Genomic DNA, 25,611 nt, shown 5'->3' on the forward strand with positions numbered 1-25,611 from the left:
TCTCTTCTGTGACTCCAGAAGTAACTGCTCTAGAAGCAGTCTATTTTCATAATAACCATACTTAGGTAAAAGGTTCGTAGAAAATGTGTTGTGCTAGGCCTCTGTCCTTGAGCTTGCAGTGTAGACGAAACACAACTAGGAAATTTGAGTTCATAGGCAACATAAATGGGCATCTTGTACCTGATCTGAGGGTCCCAACTTCCAAGATAGTCCTTCATTCGGTCATTCAGCATTGACTGAGCATCTACTTAGGCCAGGCCCTGGGTTAGGTTCAGAGGACACATATACAAACAAGACTTGGTCCCTGCCCCTAAAAAGTTCACACTCTAATATTGTAAACAGAGAGACAGTGATCCTTTCATAGAAACAAAAGGGCTTTCCTATCCTGGCATGGCTTGTCTAAAAGCTTCTGGAAAGTTCCATTAAGTGGGAAACCTTCTGACCTCACTGCGTGCCTTGATCCCTGGGCTCTCCTATGGTGACCGGAGTTTGTTTTTGGTAATTACCTCTTCTCTTTTGTGAGAAACCTGATTCCTGCCTGCTCCTGTTGCCTTCTTGCCTTCTGTGGGTCTCCCGGGGAAACAACACAGGCAGGTGGAGTCTTGCAGCAGAATTGCAGTAAAAGCTCTGATGGCGTCTGTTCTCAGGAGCTGAGCAGAATTTTTGGTATGGTCAGCATTCAGAGAGGGTGCCTCAAGGGCTTTCTAAGTACCTTTATGAGAGAGCGTCTGGGTAAATATTCTCATCTTTCTTATCTTAGTCCCCTTTCATTTTACGTCTTTTAAATTCAACCACAGTCCTGAAAAACAAAATTGGAATGTTTTTTGCCCAAGTGTCCCATTTTGTTCAGCAACATCAGTGATTTGGCTCATACAAAGAGAGTTTTGTGGTTTGAACGGTTAGATTATTTGGGAAACATTCTGCTCTTGTTACAGATGGATCTGCATCCTCTCCCAGCTTAGATCCCAGTCTTGCCACCAAGCCAAGTCAGAAGAGACGGCCACCATGCTGTCAGACACCGCAGCCTGGTGTCAGGACCCTCAGCCCTCCCATATTCCACTGCCATTAGCCACACCGTGGAGACGCGTCTTTGCCTTAGAAAGCCCTCAGAGCACCCACAGATCCCGCACCCCCAGCCCCAAGGAAGGATTAGCCATGACAGAGAGTATAGCTCTGGGTAGCCTCAGCCTTCCTGTCACAACCATGGTTGGCGATTGAGCGTTATCTAGGGCCTGTCACTTTTACTGGGGATGTCAAAGAAGAACCAGGGAACTTGACTGAACTGGAAAGAAGAGATCACGATTCTCTTTCATCCTTCCCTTCCATCTCCATTAGCTGTGCCAGAGCATTTATGCCTTGATCAGTGACCCATCTCCTGCCAGGTTCAGTAGGGCCCCTGGGCCTGGCCAACTGGCCGCCATGTCTCAGAGTAACCGAAGAGACCGGTCTGGGTCACAGGCATCTCCTCGTGGAATTCTTTACACAGTGTCCCCACTCTCCAGCTTATACATACCAAGTTGAACTCTCTTGCAGTGATGGAGACCACACATTCCATCCTGCAAACTCTTATAGACAACAGAAGGCTGGAGGAAGGACTTGGACCACCCCCAGAAAGCCCCCAGGGAGTGAGGCTCCTGCAGCTGTTTATCGTGACTGAAGACACCACAGCATCTGCCCACCCTAAAATGGTGCTTTGTCTCTCTTCTCCATCGAGGCCCAGTTGGCACCTTCCCTTCTCTCCACAGACCTCCAGGACTTCAAGTTGGACGTGCAGCACGTGATTGAAGTAGATGAGGGGAACACAGCAGTCATTGCCTGCCACCTTCCTGAGAGCCACCCAAAAGCCCAGGTCCGATACAGTGTCAAGCAAGAGTGGCTAGAGGCATCTAGAGGTGAGTGAGCAAGTGGGGAAGCTGACCACCTCTGCCTACTGCCTCCCCAACCCCCATCAACATGCCCTCCGCCCCCTCCTCACCTCACTGGTCAGCGGTCTTCTGCCTTGCTACATAGCCCTGTAGGATCCTAAAGGGATTGGTTTCCATAATGGAGGTCTTCTGCCCTGTTGAGAGGAATGTCTTCATCCTCTGAGGCTCTGGAAGATGTTGCTGAGCTGTCACCATTTGATCAAGGCTGTCAGCACAGGGTTCTGGATTCCCTGCCACCAGGCACACACACAAGGCGGCCTGACGAACCCAGCTGTCTGTGGGGCTGCAGGGTTGCCCAGTGGGAGGTGGAGCTCTTTCCCATACAGCAGAGGAAGCTTGTCAGTGGGACTCGGGTTTTTCCCTCCCCATCTTCCTGGTAATGTGGCTGTCTCAGCTGTCTCGGCTGTCCTAGCTTCCTGCTCAGGCCACGGCGTACATGACAGCTGGGCTAGGAGAGGCCATTCTGTGGTCCACAGAATGCCAGGGAGGAGATGGGATGTCTCTCAAGATGAAAACAGCTTCTTCCCATAGTTGACCATTCACTGAAGGCCAAGTAGACCCTGCTTAACTGAACCCACAGCTCAAAATGTATTCCTTTTAGAATATTCTATAGATACTTAAATATTTTCATTACATTTTTCTGGTTATAAAGGAATATATGTTCCTGTATTCCTATGAAGAATATATATGTTCACTATAGAAAATGCAGAAAACTATTTTTTGAAAGGGTAAAACCCCTAATCCTGCCATTCAGAAATAACTGGAGACTAAGAGGAATAGAGAATTAATCTCCATTGTCTCTAGCAGAAGCTTGGCTATAGCCTCTGGAGGAAGCCCCACAGGAATCAGGGGTTTTTCCCATTCTGTCAGGCATTAACTAAGTTGCTCATACCTGGGGCGGCCCAGTGACAGGCAGGCACCAGGCTCAGTGAACCCAGATTTTGGAGACACCAGGACCCCCCGGGGGCAGGCCAGGCCACCAGAGAGCTCAGAGCTGATGGCCAGTGCTTTGCCTACCAGGAAGCTGAACACCATCCCAATCACTGGGGCGTCCAAAAGCCACGGATCTGTCTCCTGTTGAAAGAGTAGAACACAGCCCTGGGGCCAGGCCCCCATGGCATCCCTGGTCCCGAAGCAGACAAAGTCCAGCGAACCAGTGATGCAGAAGAAGGGTTTCAGTGACATTCATGGAGAAGGTGGTGGTTGGGAGTTAGAATATTCCTCCCTGGTTGCAGAAATTCAATAGTGAGGTGGCTCAGAGCCGTGACCCTGACAGAGACTCATGGGAAATTATAAATTTATTTCCCTCCTTCCTGGTGGCTTGCAGGAATGACCATCTCATCTCCCACGTGTACAGCATGGGCCCCTCAATCCTTACAGTGGCACTGAGGTGGCACATATCATACCGCTTTACAAATGCGGAAACAGGATCGAAGAGGTTAATCAGCTTGTCCAAAATCACACAGTGCATGGCAGATCCAAAGCTTAAGCCCAGGTCTGGCAGACCCCAAATCTTGCTTCCTTTCCACCCTACTCCCTTGAAAGTATAAAATGTTCTTTCATAGACCTATGTACTAACACAGGGGACTCAGCCAGTTTGTCAGCTGGTTAGTTTTACTCTCTGGCATTTCTGTCCCCCTTGATTTGAGGGGGAGAATAGCATTTTCCAGTTTGGGCTTATTAGGATTCAGGTGTACAGCTCATGGTTCCTGCCCTGCCTGCCCACTGGGAACTACCAGCTGCAGCGTTCTGGGCCAAACTCATCCCATGTCCCCTTCACCCTGCCGTTTTCTCAGATAACTACCTGATCATGCCGTCGGGAAACCTCCAGATTGTGAACGCGAGCCAGGAGGATGAGGGAATGTACAAGTGTGCTGCCTACAACCCAGTGACCCAGGAAGTGAAAACCTCGGGCTCCAGTGACAGGCTCCGCGTGCGCCGTAAGGGGCGGGGGGGGGTCTCACTGATGGAAGGGGCTGGTCAGGCTGAGAAGGGAGGGGATTCAGTGGAGGGGGGGCACAGGCCGGGCTCCAAGTCTGTGTTCTCTGAGGCGGGGGTGGGAGCCGTGGGGCTCGGGCCAGTGGGGTATCCAGGACTCAGATGGAGTGGGGTCCTCTTCCCTCTAGCGGCACGTGTCCCCTGCCTAGCTCCAGGGGTAGCTGTGCTTGCTGGTCCCTTTCTCCTGCCTATTGGGAGCTCTCCTTCACTGTGAGACTTCGAGAGCGGGGATCTGTTGGGATGTGGCTGCCGGCGCCGGACAGCCTGGTGCTCAGCAGCTGCCAGCATGTGCACAGGAAAGAGGATGACGCGCTTGTGCCTGTGTGAGGCCACAGGGCGAGCCTACACTGCGCCGCTGAGGTGTGCCCCACACCTCCCTCTGGTGATGGTCCGTGGGGGCCCCCACGCTCCCCCAGTTGGATGAAAACAACATGTGCCTTTGCCGAGCATTTCCTGGGGGCCAGGCACTTCTCTAGGCTTCCGGCTTATTCAGTGGGGGGACGTCTTATGTGAAGTTTGGTCTTAGAGGCAGCACCAGGGGCAGATGTACCGTGTAGCTAATGAAGCCAAACCTCAGCAGTCCCTCAGCCACGGGATTTTGTATCTGTAGTTGTGCATTCTGGTTCTTAAAGAGGGCCTCCCGAGCTGTGTAAGTCTCAGGTCTTACAAAACCCAGATCTGCCCCTGCTTGGCACCTAAGGCAGAATCGCACAGGCCAACGTGGAGGGAGGGGCCGCTGGAGGGCAACCTGCCTTCTAGTAAGTGCTATGCCGTTTCTCCCCCAGCGCTGGCAAAAGATCACTCCTTCCTTAGCTGAGCAGCCGAGCCAGAAGCTGATTTGCTTTGGGAACCTGTGATACTGTACAGCTAAGGAAGGAAATGCATGTCTTTAAACTGTGGGTCCCGCTCAGCTCCGTGAGGTGCTCACACCGTGAGTGATGCTGAGAACCGAGACCTATGGGTGGTGTGGGGGATACCGTGGATCCTTGTCTCCTAGCTCATCCTTCGACTTGGGGTGCACTTGCTGAGTGCAAGCAGGAAAAGTCACCTACACCATTTGTTTCTCTGTCCACCCCCTCATCTTTTTCTTTGCCAACATGCATAGTTATTCATACGTATGTTGTGTCAATGCTGCTATTCCAATATATTACCTCATCTCTTACAACAGCTCTCTGCAGAAGGAGGGCCTTGTTTTTGATAAAGAAACCAAGGCCCAGGGGAATTCAGTAACTTGCCTCACTTTATGTAGGTCATAAGCCCCTGAGGGGCTGTTTGATTCCAAGTCCACACTGTCTGGGACTGCCTCCTGGGGCCTGGCCACCTAAGGCGGGATGGAGGGGATCCTCTGCACTGAGTCCTGGTCTCACATGCTGCCCTTTACCTCCCGGGCCCTCCAGGTTCCACTGCCGAGGCTGCTCGCATCATCTACCCACCAGAGGCCCAGACCATCATCGTCACCAAGGGCCAGAGTCTGATCCTGGAGTGTGTGGCCAGTGGGATCCCACCCCCACGGGTCACGTGGGCCAAGGATGGGTCCAGTGTCGCCGGCTACAACAAGACACGCTTCCTGCTGAGCAACCTCCTCATCGACGCCACCAGTGAGGAGGACTCAGGGACTTACCGCTGCATGGCTGACAACGGGGTTGGGGAGCCTGGTGCAGCAGTCATCCTCTATAACGTCCAAGTATTTGGTGAGTGTCTCCTGCAGACTTTCTTCTCCTCAGTCTTCTCTATTGTCGGTGGGCTCTTTCTAGATGCTCCTAACCCCAAGGCTCAGACAGCGTCAGGTGCCTTGTGAGAGGTCCCATGCCCAGTGAGTAGTGGAAGAGGACGGAGAGAGTTGGGCATGCTTGGATCCCAGGGGCCAGGGTACGGGCCTGGCATTTCTCTCTGGCCCTTTCGTGTCATGACTGACAGAAGAGACCCAAGAACCTTACCTTCCTTCTACCGACGGGGTGGAGGGACCCATTCCTGACTACAGATCCCTCCCCAGCCTGTCTGGTCCCGGATGGGAAGACCTCAGCCTTTCTTACCCCTGCTCTGGTTTCCTGGCAGAACCCCCTGAGGTCACCATGGAGCTGTCCCAGCTGATCATCCCGTGGGGCCAGAGTGCCAAGCTCACCTGTGAGGTGCGTGGGAAGCCTCCGCCCTCTGTGCTATGGCTGAGGAATGCCGTGCCCCTCGCCTCTAGCCCGCGCCTCCGACTGTCTCGCGGGGCCCTGCGGGTGGTCAGCGTAGGGCCTGAGGATGAAGGTGTCTACCAGTGCATGGCTGAGAACGAAGTTGGGAGCGCCCATGCCGTGGTCCAGCTGAGGACCGCCAGGCCAGGTGAGTGCAACCCAAAAGGCTGGAGATCTCAGCTGCACATTCACAGAGCTCTTTCCTCAACTGAAATCCAACTTAGAACCCCAATATATAAAATAGATAAAAGTGGCTTTTAGTTGTGAGTTTAAGCTTACATTAACTTATTTAAAAGTCAGAAGTGTACATTTTCGCTAGTGGAAGTGATTCGTTTTACTGTTGTATTTTTTAAAGGTTTTTTTTTTTTTATTCATTTGAAAGAAAGGGAGAGCGAGTGCACATGAGCAGGGGGAGGGGCAGAGGGGGAGGAAGAGGGAAAGAATCCCAAGGAGACTCCTCATTGAGCGCAGAGCCCAACTCGGGGCTCGATCCACAACCCCAAGATCATGACCTGAGCCAAAACCAAGAGTCGGACATTCAACCGACTGAGCCACCCATGCGCCCCTTTACTGTTGTATTTTTAAAAATGCTTTTTATTTTGTGGAATCTGTGGGTTCCTAGGGTTCCACGACATCCAGTTTAACAACTACTCCCGTAGAGTAAAGAAAAGCAGATCTGTCCTTTTCGGCTTGATTCATTTCGGTTGATACCTGTACTGACTGAGCAGTTACTATGTGCTCAGCACTGGACTAGATGATGGGGGTGGTGCAAAGAAGCACAACAAAGATTCCACTTCCTCATGGAGGAGACCAAATTCACCAAGGGAGTAATTTGATAACGCTGAATCCACATGATCAGATGCCAACCTTCTGTGGCGCAGGAGGCCAGGGAGAGGAACTAGCACTGGCAGATTCTGCAGATGCCTCCTGAGGGGGCTGCTGCCTCTCCTGGCCTCTCGGATTCTCAGACGGGGTTACAGTCGGCTTCCCGTCTCACATGCCAGGCTGCTGCACTGGAGTAGGAAAAGGCTGCATGCTGTTAAGAGCCCGCAGTGAAGGGACATGTCCCCCACCCCAACATAGGCATAAGGAGGAAGGTGCAGCGTTCCTCGGGAGTAAACCGAACCGTCACTTGAGGTGAGGCTAGTGCATGGGCTCAGGAAAACAAGTGGATTGCCGAGATGCCTGCCTGCCGCCCGGGGCCATGCCGAGAAGCCTGGGCACAGGGCGCCAGGCTGCCCATCTCTCCTGGCCGGGCAGTGATGCAGCCCTCTCTCTTCCCACAGAGCCTGGCTATGTGTGCAGTGGGCTGATGGTCACCTCAGGCTCTGAGCTGGGGGCTCTTCCTGTCCCCACAGGAAGACTCACTCGTCTCTGTCTTCTCCCTGGGGCCAACAATTCAGCCAATGACCAGGGGAACTAACATCCTCTTCCTTCCCTTCTCTTTCCTTCTTGGTCCTCCAGGTACAACCCTGAGGCCATGGCAGGACACTAAGCTGGACACTGCCACCCCTTCCATGCTGCCCTCCAGACCTGGAAGCCCTGATCAGATGCTAAGGGGGAGCCCAGGGCTCCCAAAGCCCCTGACATCAGTGCAGCCAGCTTCCCCACAGTGCCCCGGAGAGAAGGGGCAGGTGGCTCCTGCCGAGGCTCCCATCATCCTCAGCTCACCCCGGACCTCCAAGACGGACTCCTATGAGCTGGTGTGGCGGCCTCGGCACGAGGGTGGCGGCCAGGCGCCAATCCTCTACTACGTGGTGAAACACCGCAAGGTATGGTGCCTGGCATTGTGCGGACCTCTCAGGCCTGGGCAGGGGTTTCTGCCTGCTAGCCATCTCCCCTTGAGTTCCTGCAGCCTGAACCAGCAATCCCTACTGCTGTCCTTGAACTTCTGTCTCCTCCGCTGTACTTTCCTGCCACCTCCCAGGAAGTTGCTTGTGAGTTGAGGCATGTGGGACCCTAACAGGCCCAGGAAAAAGTCATGTGTGCTCCTTCAGGTTCTCTGCGAGCTGGTTTCCCAGAAGCTACCACCACCAACTTCTCCTCCCCGGGGGAGAGTGAACAGTCTCCCCGTTCACCATCACCTGCCCTCCCCCCTCCCTCTGTCATTTGTCGTTGATGTTGTTTTTTTATTTTGTTTTTTAACCGAAGCAAGCTCCACTGGGCACATAACCTGCAGGGACTCCACATGGCAAGCTAGCTGTAGGGCCAGGAAAACAAATATTTGTGAACAAGTGTTTTCTCTGAGGACTGTAAAATACCCCCTCAGTTTTCAGGATCCCTAATGGCTCGGCTTTGACAAGCGGGCATTGGAGGTGAAAGCACATCATGTTGCTCAAACCTCAGCTGTTTCTCCTTGACAGAAGGAGGCCTGTCCAGGTGGAGGTTTCGGGAGCTAACAGGGAGGGGACCTCTGGCTCTGGCAGGCTGTGGGGACAGCGGCCGGGCCATCCTCTTGGACACAGTGTCCTGTGAGGCAAGACAGGGCCGTGAGCTCACCTGCTGTTACCCCACAGGGAGAAGGGCATAAGGTTCCCTTTAAGAAATGTCCTGGAAGAGCATTTCTGTTCATCCCAGATGTGTGCTGCTTTTTCTAAGACCATTAGATAGTAGAAAATTATTGTTCTTAAATGGATTTTTTTAAATGTTCTTCGATAATGTGCTATATTTTATATACTAAAAGTATTTAGCAACTCTTCTCCCCCTCCAAAACCAAAAAACGAACCCAGCCCTTTGCAGTGTGGCATGTCGGCTGGGCGGTAGCCCTTTCCCCTGCCCTGGACCCCGCCAGCCCCTCTCATTCTGTTCTTTCCCTCTATGACCTTGGCTCAGGACAAGTCCGCAGACACACTGGCTCGTCGGAAAGACACCTGAGGCAAAACTGCCTCCTAGGTGGGGGTTGGGGTGCAATTTTTCACTAACACTCAGCCTGCTGGCCTCTTCATAGCCAGCCAGCAAAGCGGGTGAATGTATTTGTAACAAAAAGCTGCATTGTTCAAAAAGCCCCAGGTTCTGGGGCAGGGCTGGTCCTAATCCTTGTTTCCCCATGTAACTAGACACCTCCATCTCAAGTTGTAGACAGAGATCAGGGCAGGCCAAATGCTCACAGTCCCCGGGAGACAAGAACCAGCAATGAGAACAAGAATCATATTTTTCAGGCCAATAAGTGGCCATGGAACTGCTTTACCAAGAGGCAGGCTGGCAAAGGCCATGTGTAGTGATCCGGAAATGCCAGGCCGAGGCCGCATTCACCCCGTGTGCGTGTGACAGTGACTAATGACCAGGCTATTTCTTAGTTTTGTTTGGAGCCCAGTGGCAGCGTGAGGCCAGCGCCGGGAGGGCCAAGGGAGAAAAGGGGTACAGGGAAAGTGAGAGGACCGTGCCCCCGCTGGGTCTGGCTTTGGTTGGGCTCCAGCCTCTGGGGCACTTGGGGCTGCTAGGTGGACACAGCCAAGGCAGGAATTATGTCTTGCAAGCAGGGCCTTTTTCGAAGGACTAGCAGGTCTTAAGGATCGTCACACAAGAAAGGATTTTGACGGGAAAAATCAGTGTTTAGGTTGTGTTTCCAGCCCCTTCTCTTGCAGGAGACTGGGAATCACTCAGCTTATTTTCACTTTTTCCCATTCATGAAGCCAGTTTCACTTCCTGCCGCATCTGCAGACCTTGGGCTACTGTGTCTGGGTTTCCAGTACTACTGAGGATTCACAGTTTGTAAAAACTTCTTCCCTTGGAACAAATCCTGGAAGTCAGACATAAATGAGCCCAGACCATCCCTGTCCCTTGAATAGAAGGTTTTGTTCTACTTCGGAATATTCTGCTTAGGGATAAGGGCTTTTCCTACCAGCTGTTTAATTCTTGAGCAAACCACAGCTCAGGTCCCTGCAGACTCTGTGAGATGTGCACTGTTGGCAGTTAAACCTTTTGTCCTGAAAGGTAGGGTAGGTGAGATGAGGCAGCCTCTCGACATCACCTGTCGGGGAGGGAGCCTGGATTTTTTTATTTAAAGAGCTAGGAATTTGGGGCCATTAAAGGTTAATCCATAATAGTTACAATTCATCCACAGTTTTTAAGCACAAAGCAAGGCGTGAGGACAGGAGTGGAAAGAGGAGGATCAAAATGGCAGCAACCCACCAAGTGGAGGATGTGGGGCGAGTCCGGAGAAGGGGCCGGGCCCTCGCTGGGAACCTACTGTGTCCCAAGTTCAGTGCCTGACACTTTATATACATCATCTCGTTTAATCCTCAGAAAAAACTGAGAGCTTTTATTTGACTCCTTTTAGAAATGAAAACCTTAGGGATCAGAGAGGTTAGGGAACTGGCTCAGGGTTACACAGCTGGATTTAGAGACACAATCAGGATTTAAACCCAAGATTTTCTGGCTCCCAGACTCTTTCTTTCTAGGATGAGTTGCATATGATTATGAATGTGCCCTCTGGAGTCAAGTCATGATTTTTGCACTCACTAGCAAGGTAGCTGTAGGCAGATTACTCCTCTCTCCAAGCCTTGGCATTTGTGAAGCAGGAAAAAAACTAGCACCTGTCTCTTGGTCTGTTGTCATGAAAGCTCTTCATAGGGCCTGTAAAGTGCTTGCTTCCATGCTGAGCACACAGTAAGCACTCAGCAACCGAGATTCTTTCTACTGGTGCTGCTGCTTTTATCCTCCTAATCATCCTCCCAGAACATAAACTTAAGGGACTGTGTTTATTTGGTTTAAATAGAGCAAGGAGAAAAAAAGTTAAATGCGGAGGTTTTCGGAAATACAGATAGGAGGTGTTTGGAGAAATTCTCAGCTATAAGAGGCATGTCGCCCCTCCCCACTGAATTTTCTTGATGGGATGGTTAAATAAGGGACCAGGGAGCCTACTTCACTGTCCCAGTGAGGACAGAAGTTCCAGAGCCTGCAGGACCAGTCTGCGCTCAGCAGCACCACCCCTCCCCAAACCCGGCCCACTGTCCTTCCCTTCCTCCTGCCCTGCTGGACTCCATTCTGCTTTTTCCACAAACCATGGCCACCAGTAGCTCCGGGCTGAGATGCCAGTTCTGATAGCAGCTACCTTCTTCAGCAGGTCACAAACTCCTCTGACAATTGGACCGTCTCCCGCATTGCAGCCAGCCAGCACCGCCTGACCCTCACCAGACTCGACCCTGGGAGTTTGTATGAAGTGGAGATGGCAGCTTACAACTGTGGAGGCGAAGGCCAGACAGCCATGGTCACCTTCCGAACTGGTAAGGGTCACACATTGCCCCCAGCTCGGGATTTTGTGGGCCTGAGCAAATCCTGCCAGGCCCAGGAGGGGAAGCCCTGCTCACCTTGGCCCAGCTGTTCACCTTGAACTTTATCTTCCTTTCAGCTGTTGCCTCCCTGTGGTTTATGAGCCCAGGCTGAGGTCCTGTGTCTCATCAGGAGAGCTGCCAGCTGACCTCTCTGGCCACCGCCCCCCTTGCATACCCGTGTGTGTACACACACACACGCACGCGCACACACACACACACACACACACACACAGTCGCGCGCTGGGGCCAGGCAGTACCATAATGGTCAGGCAGAGCTAGGAATCCGACCACACTGCCAATGTCCTGTATGATTTGCATCACCCTGTTAGACGCCCCCCAGCAGAGTCTCAGGCTCAAAGAACTCTCTGGAAAGGGAGACCTAATACATGCTCCCCCATCCGCTGGTTTCGATCCATTTCCCTCCAGGACGGCGGCCCAAACCTGACGTCATGGCCAGCAAGGAGCAGCAGATCCAGAGAGACGACCCTGGAGCCAGCCCCCAGAGCAGCAGTCAGCCAGACCACGGCCGCCTCTCTCGTAAGCCCCCAGCAGCTCAGAGGGGCGGGAGCGAGCAGGAGTCAGGACTGGAACCAGGCCCACCGCCTCAGAAGGCTCACTGCTGCAGGTGGAATGGGGTCTTGTTCCGTGGGTCCGGGAAGCCTTATGATATTTTCCTGGCATCTCCCCAGCCAACCCCAATAAGAAAACGTAGATTGGAGTTTTTCAAGTAAAATGTTAGTCTGACATGGGGGGTAAGGATTGCTAACCCTGTGGGTCCAGACAGCACAGAGGAGAGAGCCACAGACTCTGGGCCCTCCACAGTCTGACATTGCAGAAGCATGGTTCTAGGGGCCCTAGCTCAAGGGCTTCTTCTGGGAGAAGGTGACCCAGGTAGCTCTGGAAGATCTGATACGGCCACCAGACGGGGAGGGTTGGTGCGGGCAGGTAACATGCCCCAGTCAGGAACAGGCCAAGTCCAGTTGCAATACAACCACCTTATCGTGTCCCTCCTGCTTCCTTCTTCCCTCACGTTTGGTTTCCTCCAGCCCCTGAAGCTCCAGACAGGCCCACCATCTCCATGGCCTCTGAGACGTCAGTGTATGTGACCTGGATTCCCCGTGGGAATGGTGGCTTCCCAATCCAGTCCTTCCGTGTGGAGTACAAGAAGCTAAAGAAAGTGGGGGACTGGATTCTGGCCACCAGTGCCATCCCTCCTTCCCGGCTCTCGGTGGAGATCACTGGCCTAGAGAAAGGTAGGGGTCTGGCCACTGTCCCACCTGGTCCTCCAGCTGTCCCCGACCCCTCGGAAGACAGAACTTTGGAGGGTCTTCTTTCTGCTGGTCTGCCCCCGCATCTTGCGTACATGGATGCTCTTGGTGGTGTCCCCTCCATCCTACAAACCCTTCCTTATCCTCCCTCTCTCCGTAAGAGGTCCATAGCTGTCCCCTCTGTGGCTCCTTTCTGAAGAAGATGGGAGTTCTTGTGTCCTTTGGGGACTGGCGTTTGGGGAAGGGCTACCCGAAAGATCCCTCCAGGTTCTGGGTGTGCTGGGTGGGGGTGGGTCAGAAGTGTTTTCGAGTTCCTGGGTTCAAGTGAGTGTCTCTTACCAGGCACCTCCTACAAGTTCCGTGTCAGGGCTCTGAACATGCTGGGGGAGAGTGAGCCCAGCGCCCCCTCCCGGCCGTATGTGGTGTCAAGCTATAGTGGCCGTGTGTACGAGAGGCCTGTGGCAGGCCCTTACATCACCTTCACCGACGCTGTCAACGAGACCACCATCATGCTCAAGTGGATGGTAAGTGGCCTCGCACAGAGTGCAACGGGGAGATGGGGCCTAGCTTCATGATGACAGGGGCTGGCTGCTGCAGCAGGAGCAGGAAGGAATCACTTTTCTGCCCTTCTAAGATCCTTCCCCTTAAGTGGCCACCCCCCAAACCCCCCATACCTGGGAATTGAGCCAGAGAGCCTCATCCTTATGGTACCCAGGCAGGTTTAGAGGGGACTTACATCTTTGGAGAAATGGCTATTTCTGGTCTCCAAGAGCTGGGGGACCTTTAGGCTAAATAACAAGTGATCTTACAGCCTTCCCCCAGAAAGCCTTGGAGATATCAGCAGAAGTATTTTCTAGGCTCCCTCAGTGAATTTTTAAACTCCAGGCTGGGGTAAAATTTCTACCCACCAGTGCTTCTATTCACATGATTTCTCTGCTCCATGGTCAACTTGTTTTTCTTCTCCATTCCCTATAGTATATTCCAGCAAGTAACAACAACACCCCAATCCATGGCTTTTATATCTATTATCGACCCACAGACAGTGACAATGATAGTGACTACAAGAAGGATATGGTGGAAGGTAAGCAGCACCTCAGGTGATATGGTTTTTTCTGTTGGCAAGGGGGGCCTAGGTGTTGGTGAAAGTATAAAACCTGGGCTGGTGGGCCACAGAGCATCCGTGCGCATATCATGGACCCGTGCCACACCTAGGGTCATCAAGATCATAAAACCACATGTTTCCTTTCCTCCAGTGCTCCTCCGCCCCAGGGTGCCCTGCTGCATTCACAGCACCAGCCCAGACACACACACCCCTGTCCGAGTCCGATTGTGACTGGTTCCAGACAGACCAGATGCGTATCACTACGTGTGACTTTCTTGCTTTGTTTTCCAGGGGATCGATACTGGCATTCCATCAGCCACCTGCAGCCAGAGACCTCCTATGACATTAAGATGCAGTGCTTCAATGAGGGCGGGGAGAGTGAGTTCAGCAACGTGATGATCTGCGAAACCAAAGGTGATTCTCTTTAGGCTCTCTGCTCTCCTCTTGCTATTTCTAGCCAGCTAAGACCAAGTCACTGTTCCATGTGGCAGGCTGGTAACTCTTCCCCATGAAGACGCCTTATTTTCTAAGTACTCCTAAACCTTGCCATTTTTAACCCTTCTGTTCATTTTCCTGGGCCTCAGGTATGAATAGGGTTGCCATCCTGATGGCTTCAAGGAAGTGGGGAATTAACTCATACATGATGAACTCATGGAATAGAACCCATCCTTAAGGTCAGAACTTTCTATAAACACTATAGTCCAATAACATTTGGTACTTACATTGGTTGGTTTACTGAATTTAACTACAATTCCATGGGGTAGGAAAGAAACTGAGCAAGTTCACTTAGCCAATTAGGGGTGGAGCACACTTTGGGCCAAATTCATCTAACGACAAGCCTGGATTCTTTCTCTGCACTGAAGCATGTTAAACATCTCCACATAATAACTTGTTAATATTTGCACATTGGTCAAGTGGATAGATATCACCGTCTCCATTTTGCAAATATGGAAACGTCTAACGCAGGTATATTGCAAAGAACAGAATCAGGAGAGGATCACAAAGGAATAGGAATGGAGACAAAAAAGAATCCATTTTCCCGACATTGGCAACATTGTCTCTCTAGCTTTGCACTGCTTTCCTCCCCTATTCAGCAAAGGCGGAGTGCCCCCTGTGTGCACTCCCTGCCCGCTTCCCCCCTGTGCAGGGAAGGGAGGGGCTGGAAGTCCTGCAGCAAGTGGCACACAGAGTGCCTGGGGCAAAGAGCAGAGGCTTCACCCTGGCTTCGAGGGCTTGAAGCTTCAGGCGGGTCTAGCCTGGGGGACAGGGCCTGCCTGCAAGTAGCACCCGGTGGTTGGAGAGTGTGGCATCTAGAAGGAGGATGAGAGAGGGAATGCTCAGGGAAGGCCCGGGGGGTCCATGGGCATTGGATCCTCAGGGACCCTGTGGCCGTGGGGTCGAGAGGGCTTCCTGGTGTCTCTGCGGGAGCGGGCTGGGGGAGAGCGCGGCGCCTGTGAGGTATGGGCGAAGAGAAGGGACGAGTTGGAGTCTGTCCTGAGGATGTGGGGGTAGGACCAGGGCCCGCTAGCACATCGGGGCCGGGGGAGAGTGAGGGGAGTTCCGAGTGAACTCAGAGTGAGGTGTCTAGCACAAAGTGTGCACGGATGATGTTGCCATTTATTGAAGTGGGGAAGCCAGAAGAGCAGCAGAGCCCAGGAGAAGGGAAGGAGCAAGGGGAAACCACTCGGAGACTTCCTGGGGCTCATTCTTCCTGGGGCTGATTCTTCCGAGACCCTGAAAGAGAAGCAGGTCTGTCGGCAGGGGAGGGCCCCGGGCACAGGGACTTGGCAGCCATCAGGACACAGGACAGAGTAGAGAGAGTGTGGCCTGAGAGGGTCGAGGAGGGCTGGCAGTTCTGAGGAGAAGACAGAAAAAGGTAAGCGGCAGCCCTCGGAGAGGTAGCGGGAGATCCCCAGCCATGCTGTCAGAGTCGAGAGGCAGACGGCTGTGCACGGGAGTTAACAGGCCAGACGCAGCCTGCTACTAGCATGAGCCACAGGAGGAGTCGCCGTCGTGTTGGAGAAGTGGTGGTTCCCGGTTACTGAATGTCCTAGAGCGTCTCCCCACCTCCATCTCCCTGCTCTGCGGCCAGGCTCAGACCTAGGACTTTGCATCCCTTATCTGCCCAGGAATAGCAAATCCATGGGTAAATTCTGCCGTTCCCAGTTCTTTTGCTGGTTTCATGCATTTTTTTAAAGATTTTATTTATTTATTTGAGAGGGAGAGTGAGAGAGAGAGCAGGAATGGGGTGAGGGGCAGAGGGAGAAGCAGGCTCCCTACTGAGCAAGGAGCCCGATGTGGGACTCGAGCCCAGGACCCTGGGATCATGACCTGAGCCGAAGGCAGACGCTTAACTGACTGAGCCACTCAGGTGCCCCTCATGCATTTTTTTTTTTTTTAAAGATTTTCTTCCAAAAGTTCACTGGCTATTCTCTGAGAAAAGCCCTACACCTCTTCTGCCCAAAAGACCCAGTCTGATTCAGTGCTTGGTTCACAAATATCTCAGGTTGTGTTTTGAAATAGAAGGTTCAGTTCCCTTCAGCAATACCAAATCTCCCATTAGAGGCCAGTTTCATGCTGAGCTTGGACACCACACTCACCTGTTAACTCCCGTGCACAGCCGTCTGCCTCTCAGAGTTTGAGGCACTGCCTTGTGAGTTTGACCCCATTTCCCAGTCCCATGGAATCAGGTTTGTTGTTGGTGCTGTTTTTTGTTTGTTGGGAGGGAAATGTCAAATAATCGATGCTGAAGTGAGTTTTGTCCACAATTACAGCCCGGAAGTCTTCTGGTCAGCCCGGTCGGCTCCCACCCCCAACTCTGGCCCCACCTCAGCTGCCACCCCCGGAAACCGCAGAGCGGCCTGTGGGCACCGGGGCCATGGTGGCACGCTCCAGCGACCTGCCCTACCTGATTGTTGGGGTCGTCCTGGGCTCCATCGTCCTCATCATTGTCGCCTTCATCCCCTTCTGTTTGTGGAGGGCCTGGTCTAAGCAAAGTGAGTGAGTGACCCCCACCTCGGCACCTCGGGGAGGAGCCTAGGGAGGGGAGGAGGCGCCCTGCTTCGCATTCACTAGAGCTAAGCTCCTGGGTGCCCCCACAGGGCTCAGAGAGAGAAAAATACGCCACGCCCAGGCCCTTTCCTCCCAGTTCATGGGCCTTGGCAGATGGAAAGCATGCAGTGGAAAGTGGTCTGTCTTCTCTGAGTCTCTGGAGCTCAGTACTTATCTGGCTCCAACTCCTTTCCATGTCTGAAGCTGCTGCTCTGACCACATGTTCGTGTTGCAAATGGACCCCATGTCCTCCCTGCTGCTTCTCTGGGCCTGCGGATGCCTTGAGCTTCCCCTCTTAGCCTGTTACCCACTAATTTCTGCTTCAAATGGCAACACGTCTGGGCAACTTGCCTCATTTAAATATTGCTTCTGTTGGCTCACCACTTCTTGCCGCTGTATCTCCTCAACCTTCTCCCCACTGCAGAAAAGAGTTAAATGTTAGAAGTGGGTGACTGGAAGAATATTGAGAGAGAGAATATTCTCATCCCTGAGGCAGTGTCAGTTCCCTGCGTACCTCATTTTACCCTATGTAGTCAGAAGTTTCCTGAGCTTTCTATGGTACTGGAGGCTGCCCTGGGCCTCCTTGGCCTAAGCATACCTCTGTCCTTCTGTCGTTCCAGAACATACCACAGACCTGGGTTTTCCTCGAAGTGCCCTTCTGTCCTCCTCCTGCCAATATACTATGGTACCACTGGGAGGACTCCCAGGCCACCAGGCCAATGGGCAGCCCTACCTCAGTGGCACCAGTAGCCGGGCCTGTGCCAATGGGATCCACGTGAACAGGGGCTGCCCTGCAGCTGCCCTGGGCTACCCGGGCGTGAAAGCTCAGCAGCACTGCCCAGGGGTGCTTCAGCAGGTAACGTAATCCTGGGAATGTGGGCACATAGGTGCGGGCCAGCATAGGGGGGTTGTTGGGCTGCCTCCTGGGGCTTTTTCCCTTCCAGCCTCTAATCCTGGGCTGCCGGGTCTGGCTCTCTTTAGTCAGGAAGGAACGGCTCATTCTGTCAAACAGTGAACAGGAAAGCTACCTGGACTCTGATGTGACCTTTTTGTTACTCTTTCTTTTGAGCAGCAGGACGACACCAGCGGCCCACTAACGCAGACCATTCTTGGCACCGGATATGACCCCCCCAGTCACCAGATTCCCAGGTAACCAGGCCTCTCCCATCCCTGCCTTCCACTCCAGAGCTTTCTTTCCCAATAGCTCCTCACACCCAGTCTCAGTCACTGAGGGGGGCCGGGGGGGGGGCACATCTGACAACCTGCTCCGCCAGACTCGTCTCCTAAGGAGGTGTTGTGTTTGCAGTTATAATGCCCTTCCTGCTTTGCGGCATGGGTTGGCCTGTCAGAGTCCTGCCCTCGCTCGGCAGGCCAGAGCAGCCACATACAACTGGCTCGGTCCACAGGCCCCTCGACACCTGACTGCACATCCTTTCACGCACCCAGAACTTACACAGAATAAAATGGAAATAGACTAGCATTACCCACGGAAGTGGTGGTATGGCACCTCTTACTGTTCAGATGGTCAGCTCTGATGCCCTCAGACAGGGCGGTGAGCGGACAGGCCCACGCGGCCTCCACCTCACTTCTCCATCTGGTCTCGTGCCCGCAGGGGTCCCAAGTCTAGCCCAGACGAGGGCTCTTTCTTATATACACTGCCTGATGACTCAACTCACCTGCTGCTCCAGCCCCACCAAGACTGCCGCCGCCTCCAGGAGCAGCCCGCCGCCACAGGCCAGTCAGGCACAAGGGACATACCCCAGAGCCCTGGGCTGGAAGCCACCTGGGACCCTCTTTTTCACCGAGGTTGGTGCCAGGGGCAGGGCAGGAAATTGCACAGGCTGGGGATGACATGAAGTAGGTGTCCATAACCCCACAGTGGCCTAGAGAGGGGGAGAGAACAGTCCTCAAAGGTGGTGTTAAGAGCCATCCAACAGCTTTTCTATGGGAGAGACAGGGAGCGAGCCCGTGGGGGCAAACCAGGTGGGGCCGGCTCTAAAAAGCTGAGAAAAGGACACATCCCCATTTCAGAGAAAGAAGCCCTTTTGGTCTCGGCATTTTAAGACCATTCACAAATTCCTACCGCCTCTCATCACACCAAGAGGCATTCTCTAATCACCCCAAATACCTTGCTTTGTTGGGTCTTGTCTCTTAATTAAGGAATGAGATGATATCAGCCATTAAGCAACCGAGTTCTCACATCACCCTCCTAACTCTGTGCTTCCACAGAGCCTTTTCTCTGGGGCCTCAGTGCACACTGCCTGCCCCACAGTCCTCCTTCGTGCCAGGCTCTTGGAAATCAGTGGACGCTTGGTTGGGGCACATGCTGATTCGGACAATTGGCTAATGCTTCTTAGCTTCCATGGCATGAATGTCCATTCGCATGCAGATCCTAGACTCTGTCTCTGGGAGATAAAATTCTAAGACAGGCACCTCCTAGAGCCAGACCCCAGCATCATCAAAACCGGACTCCATCTGGGGTGGGATGATTATGCCCAGAGAAATCATATCAGAGGGGTAGACTAGCAGCTTATATCTGGAAAGAACAGGGCTCTCATCCACATTTCATGGGCTCAGCTGACTTCATCTGCCCCAGGGTATAGGCTTAGTTGCTTGAGAGTCTCTGGGGTTCCCTCACTGAAATGTGTAGGTGGGACATGGGTAACAAGTGCCCCCCCCCATGTCTCTGAGACCTGAGAACAGAAATGCCCTTGCCATAGTTATGTGTTTCTGCCTCTTTTAGGGCTAGTATAACCAACTCCCATCACAGAGACTGACCCAGTACCACTGAGCAACGGTCCCTGGTCAGTCTGGATTTTAATGTTTTCCATTTTTCTCTCCCCTCAGGGCCCCCGTGCTGCTTGGGCCTTGTACCAGTTGAAGAGGTGGACAGTCCTAACTCCTGCCAAGTGGGTGGAGGAGACTGGTGTTCCCAGCACCCCGCAGGGGCCTACATAGGGCAGGAACTTGGGATGCAGCTCTCCCCCAGCTCACCAGTGCACGTAGCTTTTGAAACACCACCTCCTACAATTTAGGCAGAAACCAATATCCCAGAAAGACTATATATTGTTTTTAAAAAGAGAAAATTGGTATTTATTTTTCTATAATAGCCATATTTATATATTTATGCACTTGTAAATAAATGTATATGTGTTTTTATAATTCTGGAGAGACACAGAGAATCCTACCCATTGAGGTATGAGGGGGAAATCAAAGAAGCCCCCGTAACAGGATTCCACCTGGCAAGAGTAACACAGACTGAGGAGGCAGCCCTTCACTGAGCACCTCTGCCACCACCCAGGAGGCCGCACAAGGTCCCCAGAGAAGCTGCTGAGAGGACGAATCTTAGGCACACTGTCCATGACCAATGATGAGGGAAAAGCAAGGGCCCCCGTATCACAGGCCGGAGACGCTCGTGAAGACGGCTGGACCGGGGACCGGGTACTACAGCAGACGTTTTCAGAAGATGCTCATGAGGATAGACTAAGATGTGTATAGTCCTATAAGTATTAACAAACCTTCCAGAATCAATAATCTGTGGCAACCTATCTCTGTAAAAACAAACACTGTAACTTCTAAATAAATGTTTAGTCTTCCCTGTAACCTTCAACTTAGTCACATATGAGTCAGCATCCTCTTTAGATGTTAGGATTGTTTGAGTATTTGAAGAAAATCTCCACTTGTGACATTTCAACTCTGTCAAGAGTCTGAGAGCTGGAAAAGGTAGCAGATGTCTAATTCTTTGTCTTTTTAAGTAAGTATTGTGTTAGTAACTGTTTAGTCCGAGAGGGAGACAGTGTGAAGTAGTTAAGCAGATTCGCAGTTCTCTTACTGAATGGACTCGAGGTAAAGCTGATAAAACTCACTTTTCTTTCCAAAGATAGACCAACATTGCCAGAGGAGTTGACCCACTAGTCATATAAAATCAACATTTACTTCCATACAACTACAGGATCAACCTTTATACCTGCAACTGGCACTAGCTGGAGGCTGAAGCTTTGCACTGAAAGCCCTAACACTCAGCCGTTCTCAGGAGGGAAACTGTGTGCTAGATTTCAGCAAAGGCGAGTTACAGATGCAATGCAGCCTGAGACTCTCAATCTGGTTACGAGTCCTGGGGCCAGACTCACTCCACCCTAGTCACCCGTGGGAGAAACCAGATTCTCGGACAAGTGCACCCTCTACTGGCCAGAAGAGATACCGGGCCTGCGCTTACCTTTGTCGCATGCTTTTTCTGTCCGACAGCTAAACTGGGAAAAGCGTTCTCATCGAGATGCAACATGATCTTTAGAAAAGTTGTATTTAAAAAATACTTTAAGAAATAAAATGAAGGACTGTAAGGAACATGGAAATGATAGAAGAAATAAGCTGTAACTTCAGCTACGACCCTGCGCTGTGGGCCTAAAAGTCACTTCCAGGAGTGGGACAGGGCCAATACTCTCAGTCCTTACTCAGCTAAGCCAGGGTCTCTCAGAGCTGGGCTGTAACTCACCTCCTAGCCCACTGGCTTTAAATTTTATTTTACTTATTTTTTTGCTCCTTGATGATCCCACGTAGTTGTCGAAGTGAATTTTGGTGAACTTTATGGAAGTGATACATAAAATTGCTTTCTGCACAGCCCTGGAACCATAACAATATTGAATGGTTTTTGCTCTCAAAAAAAAAAATTGTAGGAGAGAAAAATCACTTCTAAGGCACATTAAATGAGATAAATATGTGTATTTACCTTAGCCAATAGCAGGAAAAGAGGAAAGGCATCAGGCCTCTAAATTTTAGCCTAGAAAATAAAATGGCTTAGATATTCGATTTCATTGTATTTTATATTTCTTTAGATTCAGATTATTAAAGTGCCTTTTAAAAGTCTGATTCAGCCGGCAAAGGCTATATAATTTACCAATGGAAGAGTAGGACCTAGGGCAGGCGCTGGTGGGGGTGCAGAGCCCAGCTCAGGCCCACAGCTCCCCCCCCCCCCAGGCATGGCAGTCCTCCATGACAGGACAGCCGGCCTTGGCAACAGTGACTAACTGTGACACAGGGCTTCACTCGACAGCTACTTTTTCTTCCAGTGTTGGGTTTTGAGTGTACTGTGGACAAGGGTTCAAAATAGCCGAGTTACGTTGGCAGTTTACCCAGAGGTAACTCCGTGTGGACAGATTTTGGCCTCACTCTGAGAGGTGAGGCAGCTTTCTCCACAACACAGCCAGAGGCAGAGAATAGTCTGATCAGGGGAGCAGGAGTGAATGGAAAGTTATCCCCCACCAAAGCTGAACCCTGGTGGTCTCCTTCTGTCCAAAGCTGAACTTCCCAAAGACTCTGATACTATACTTAAGTACAGATTTAAGGCTAAGTCTGGAATCATGTAGAAATGTAACTAAAGCTAGCTATAGGTCTTGTTCAAAATAAATTCAAAATAAACAACTGAGTATTAACTATATTGTCAAACCTACAGGATGAAGGCCTGACTATTGTGGACGTAAGTGGTGATTCAGTCTAGTTTGATTTGGGGGGTGGAAATAAATAATCCTGATTGGTTTTACAGAGTTGAAAAACTCAGGGAGTCTTTGCCACAGCTCTTCCATAGACTCTAAAGTCATTCTTGCTGCGATTAGAATCACAGAATTTCAGAATGGGAAAGAGACTTAGAGCTTATCCAAATCCTTCATTTGTCAGATAATAAAATGAGGCCCAGGAAGATTACGTAACTTCCCCTGGCTCTCACTACCACCTAGGGAACGGGGTCTCCCCGGAGACCAACCCCTTTATCCAGACAGTTGCTCATTGTGGTAGCCAGCCAGCGAGGAACTGAAGCCTCCTGCCAAACAGCTAAGTGAGTGCGTCTGGAAGTAGCCCTTCTGGCTTCAGCCAAGCCTCGCATGGGGTGGCCCCAACTCACAGCTTGACCACAACCTCGGGAGAGACTCTGAGCCCAGAGCAGCCTGCTAAGCTGCTCCCAGATCCCTGACCCTCAGAACCTGGGTGAGAGAAGTGCCTGTTGCGTTAAGCAATGTTCGGAGGTAACTTCATGTAGCAATAAGGAAGTAAAACCCTCAGAGCTAGGACTAGCAATTTTTGTTAGATGCTTGAAGGGCACCCATAGTTTAGGGTGTACAGCAGAGGAAGTGAGGGCGCTCTCCAGTACAGAAGCTACTTCACCAGGGATTTAAGCTACTGGGCACAAACTTTTTGGATCGCTTAAATAGGAACATGAAAGAATCTTTGAAAGGAAGCAAGTCCTATCTAATCTCGGGGGAGGACAGATCAGCAGGCTGGTCACAGTTTAGGAAGACTTGACGTTGCCGGGTCACCTTCTACGCTGATGTAATATCGCCTTCCTCACCTTTCCTTCTCCATGACTAACTTCTATTCTGGGACAGCTCAGTGGAGACGCTCATTCATATATATGGACCCATAGAGCTCTGAATCTCAAATGCTAAGCTCTGTTACTAACAGGGGTCCAAATATCAGGGAGATCATTCCTAAATGGGTACAGCCATGAATCCCCATCACCGTTTACCCCCAAACGAAAAGGACAATCAAATTAGTTTAAAATGTTATGCACAATCAAAAGTGATGGTTGGAGCCAGTCTCTCAGAGTGATAGAGTGATGTAACCTATCAAGACTTAGGGGTCTACATCAAAAACAGCAAATGACTCGACTAGAACCCAGAAGAAAATGCAGAGGACGTGAAAAGCTATGGGACTACTTAGAATACTGGTAGAGCTGCAGACACCTTCAGAGAAAAGCTGCCTTGTTGACCATTTTGCAAAACATACTCCTCTGCTCCATTCAGAGCTGAGGAGTTTGCCGAAGCCAGGGGTGATTCAGGAAGCTGGGTAGTCTCTTGCTTTTGGCCAATCCAAAGCTAACAGCTCTGTCTGCATTTCCTGCATCCTGAGCCCTCAAATAACTGCTCTGTGGAGTTAACAATGTCAGAATTCTGATTTGCATCTCATTCTAAGATACTGTTGGCAGAATAGCTTGTGCTTTTGTTTTTTGTTCTCAGAAAACACTGAATATCAGAGTTGATTTTCCAAGGACTGAAACAAGCAAGGTTTCTCACAGATTGCTAGTTTTTCCTGCCGATGGCTAAAAATTCAGATAAGCAAGAGACAGATTTCCTAAAACAAGATATATTGGAGATGCTTTCTTGCAGTTTTGAGATACATACAGCGTCTGAAGCCTCCATATTCAATCCAGTGGGTTCCAAACAGATCTAAAATGGTTCAGTTCAATAAGAAATAGATGTTGAGTGCTACAGTCCATTCTAAGATAACTAAATTGGAGAAAAGTTATTAAAACTATATGAGTGGATCTGGTCTTAGACTTTTAAATAAATTCATTTTAAAATAATAGGACTATCGCAGCCGGCAAGGAAACAGAACTTCTGGTAAGTTGTATGTCGGAAATCTTGGATGGAGTTGAGAGAAAAAAGCAAACTTAAAGGCCCATGGGCTTCATCTCCTTCTCTTGTGGAGGCTGAATGGGGGGTAGGATAAGACCACCTTTCTTACGCAAGAGAGCAATCTCTTCCTTTAAGGCCAAAATCCTTTCTGCCTGGAGTTGGATCAATTCAGTGACCTTCTCTCTTGCCACAATGTCCGCTTTCCGAGGGCCCTGGAAGGCATTGCCCTGTTAAAAGAAAACACCTCCCTGCTTTAAGCATCACGTGTAATGTGAAAAATTCCCCATTCTTATGTTAGGAGTGCCTATCTTACTGTCAGTTTAAATACCCATTGCTTCTTATTTTAAGGGGCCTTCAATTCTTCCACTGAAATCCCACCATTAGAAATGTGCCCCTCTGGCTAATGAGTAACTCTTAAAATGCAAATCCCATTAAGCTAGCTATCCCTCATTCCTACTGTAGAAGGGCTCAGCACTGGAACCATAAAAGACGGGGTACCCCCTTTTTCTATACAGCCCATATTTTGTTTCCCAAAAAGGAAATCTCTCTTTCCTCCTCCGATTCCTTCTCTTGTCCAGCCAACTCCTGCTTATGCTCCAGACATCACTTTTAGGGAGTCCTTTGTCCTGTGGACTAGATTAGGATTTCCTGTTCTGTGTTCTTTCAGAACATCCATCATATATCATCGTGATTATGAGATTGAACCATTAAAATTTATATCTGAGACTCCTTTTTTAGGTTGAAAAAGTGGCAGTTTCATATGGTTCAACCTCAATGCCTGTTTGAGATCTTTCTGGCAAGGGCCTGTGCCTTTCAGAGCTGGATGGATCTCACCGCTCTACCCAGCACCTGCCCTGGAGCCTGTGACATAAGGACCTGCTCAGAAAGCTCTGAATGCACGTTAAAGGGAAGAAGATGACACTTACGTAGTACATCCACTCTGTGCTTAGAGCGGAGGCAGCCATCATGTGACCTCGAAGGAAACTCCAAAGAATCACTGAGAGAATCAGAGAGCTACTGGCCCTGGCATCACAGGCCCACTAAGCCAAAAACCCTCAGTCATCACCTCCAGACTTCTTGTTAGTGAGGAAAATGACCGCTATTTGTTTAAGCTACTCTCCACAGGGCTTTTGGCTACTTGTAGCTAAACCCATGCCTCAGCTCATGGCATCACTCCAGCTGGTCACTTTGAAGTCACCTTAACTTTCCCTCATTTTCCTCACCATATCCAGTCAAAGTTTGGCTGTTCTTACTTTGAAATGTCTGATCCTTTTTTGTTCTTGCCATCTATATCCCAATTCATGCCTAGACTGTTGGAAGAATAATAGCAATGGACTCAGCTTTGGAGGTGGACAGACCTTGGTTTAAAAACTAAGCACCATTCATTAGCTCCGAGGCAGTTACTTAACTA

General features: G+C 50.9%; 2 protein-coding genes across 4 annotated transcripts in view; one reads left to right on the forward strand and one right to left on the reverse strand.

The window, feature by feature from the left end:
- Positions 1 to 20,645, forward strand: part of BOC (BOC cell adhesion associated, oncogene regulated) — a 70,979-nt gene extending 50,334 nt beyond the window's left edge. For 2 of the 3 annotated variants that reach the window (XM_032406549.1, XM_032406550.1), the window contains exons 5-20: positions 1,746 to 1,892; positions 3,722 to 3,865; positions 5,321 to 5,614; positions 5,979 to 6,251; positions 7,568 to 7,875; positions 11,166 to 11,328; positions 11,803 to 11,913; positions 12,423 to 12,629; positions 12,987 to 13,168; positions 13,620 to 13,725; positions 14,038 to 14,160; positions 16,521 to 16,742; positions 17,418 to 17,653; positions 17,870 to 17,946; positions 18,410 to 18,603; positions 19,645 to 20,645. In XM_032406549.1, the coding sequence (XP_032262440.1) occupies positions 1,746 to 1,892; positions 3,722 to 3,865; positions 5,321 to 5,614; positions 5,979 to 6,251; positions 7,568 to 7,875; positions 11,166 to 11,328; positions 11,803 to 11,913; positions 12,423 to 12,629; positions 12,987 to 13,168; positions 13,620 to 13,725; positions 14,038 to 14,160; positions 16,521 to 16,742; positions 17,418 to 17,653; positions 17,870 to 17,946; positions 18,410 to 18,603; positions 19,645 to 19,832 (2,975 nt within the window). In that variant the 3' untranslated portion in view covers positions 19,833 to 20,645. The remainder of the gene's footprint in view (positions 1 to 1,745; positions 1,893 to 3,721; positions 3,866 to 5,320; positions 5,615 to 5,978; positions 6,252 to 7,567; positions 7,876 to 11,165; positions 11,329 to 11,802; positions 11,914 to 12,422; positions 12,630 to 12,986; positions 13,169 to 13,619; positions 13,726 to 14,037; positions 14,161 to 16,520; positions 16,743 to 17,417; positions 17,654 to 17,869; positions 17,947 to 18,409; positions 18,604 to 19,644) is intronic. The other variant, XM_032406551.1, reaches the window with a different exon arrangement.
- An 833-nt stretch (positions 20,646 to 21,478) lies between these two features.
- The window catches only part of CFAP44 (cilia and flagella associated protein 44), a 155,355-nt gene continuing 151,222 nt past the window's right edge, over positions 21,479 to 25,611 (reverse strand). The window contains exon 35 of the mRNA XM_032406556.1: positions 21,479 to 24,427. Within this exon, the coding sequence (XP_032262447.1) occupies positions 24,236 to 24,427 (192 nt within the window). The 3' untranslated portion in view covers positions 21,479 to 24,235. The remainder of the gene's footprint in view (positions 24,428 to 25,611) is intronic.

Source organism: Phoca vitulina, unplaced genomic scaffold (assembly GCF_004348235.1).
Source record: "Phoca vitulina isolate PV1807 unplaced genomic scaffold, GSC_HSeal_1.0 scaffold8, whole genome shotgun sequence".
Classification (NCBI taxonomy): Eukaryota; Metazoa; Chordata; class Mammalia; order Carnivora; family Phocidae; genus Phoca; species Phoca vitulina.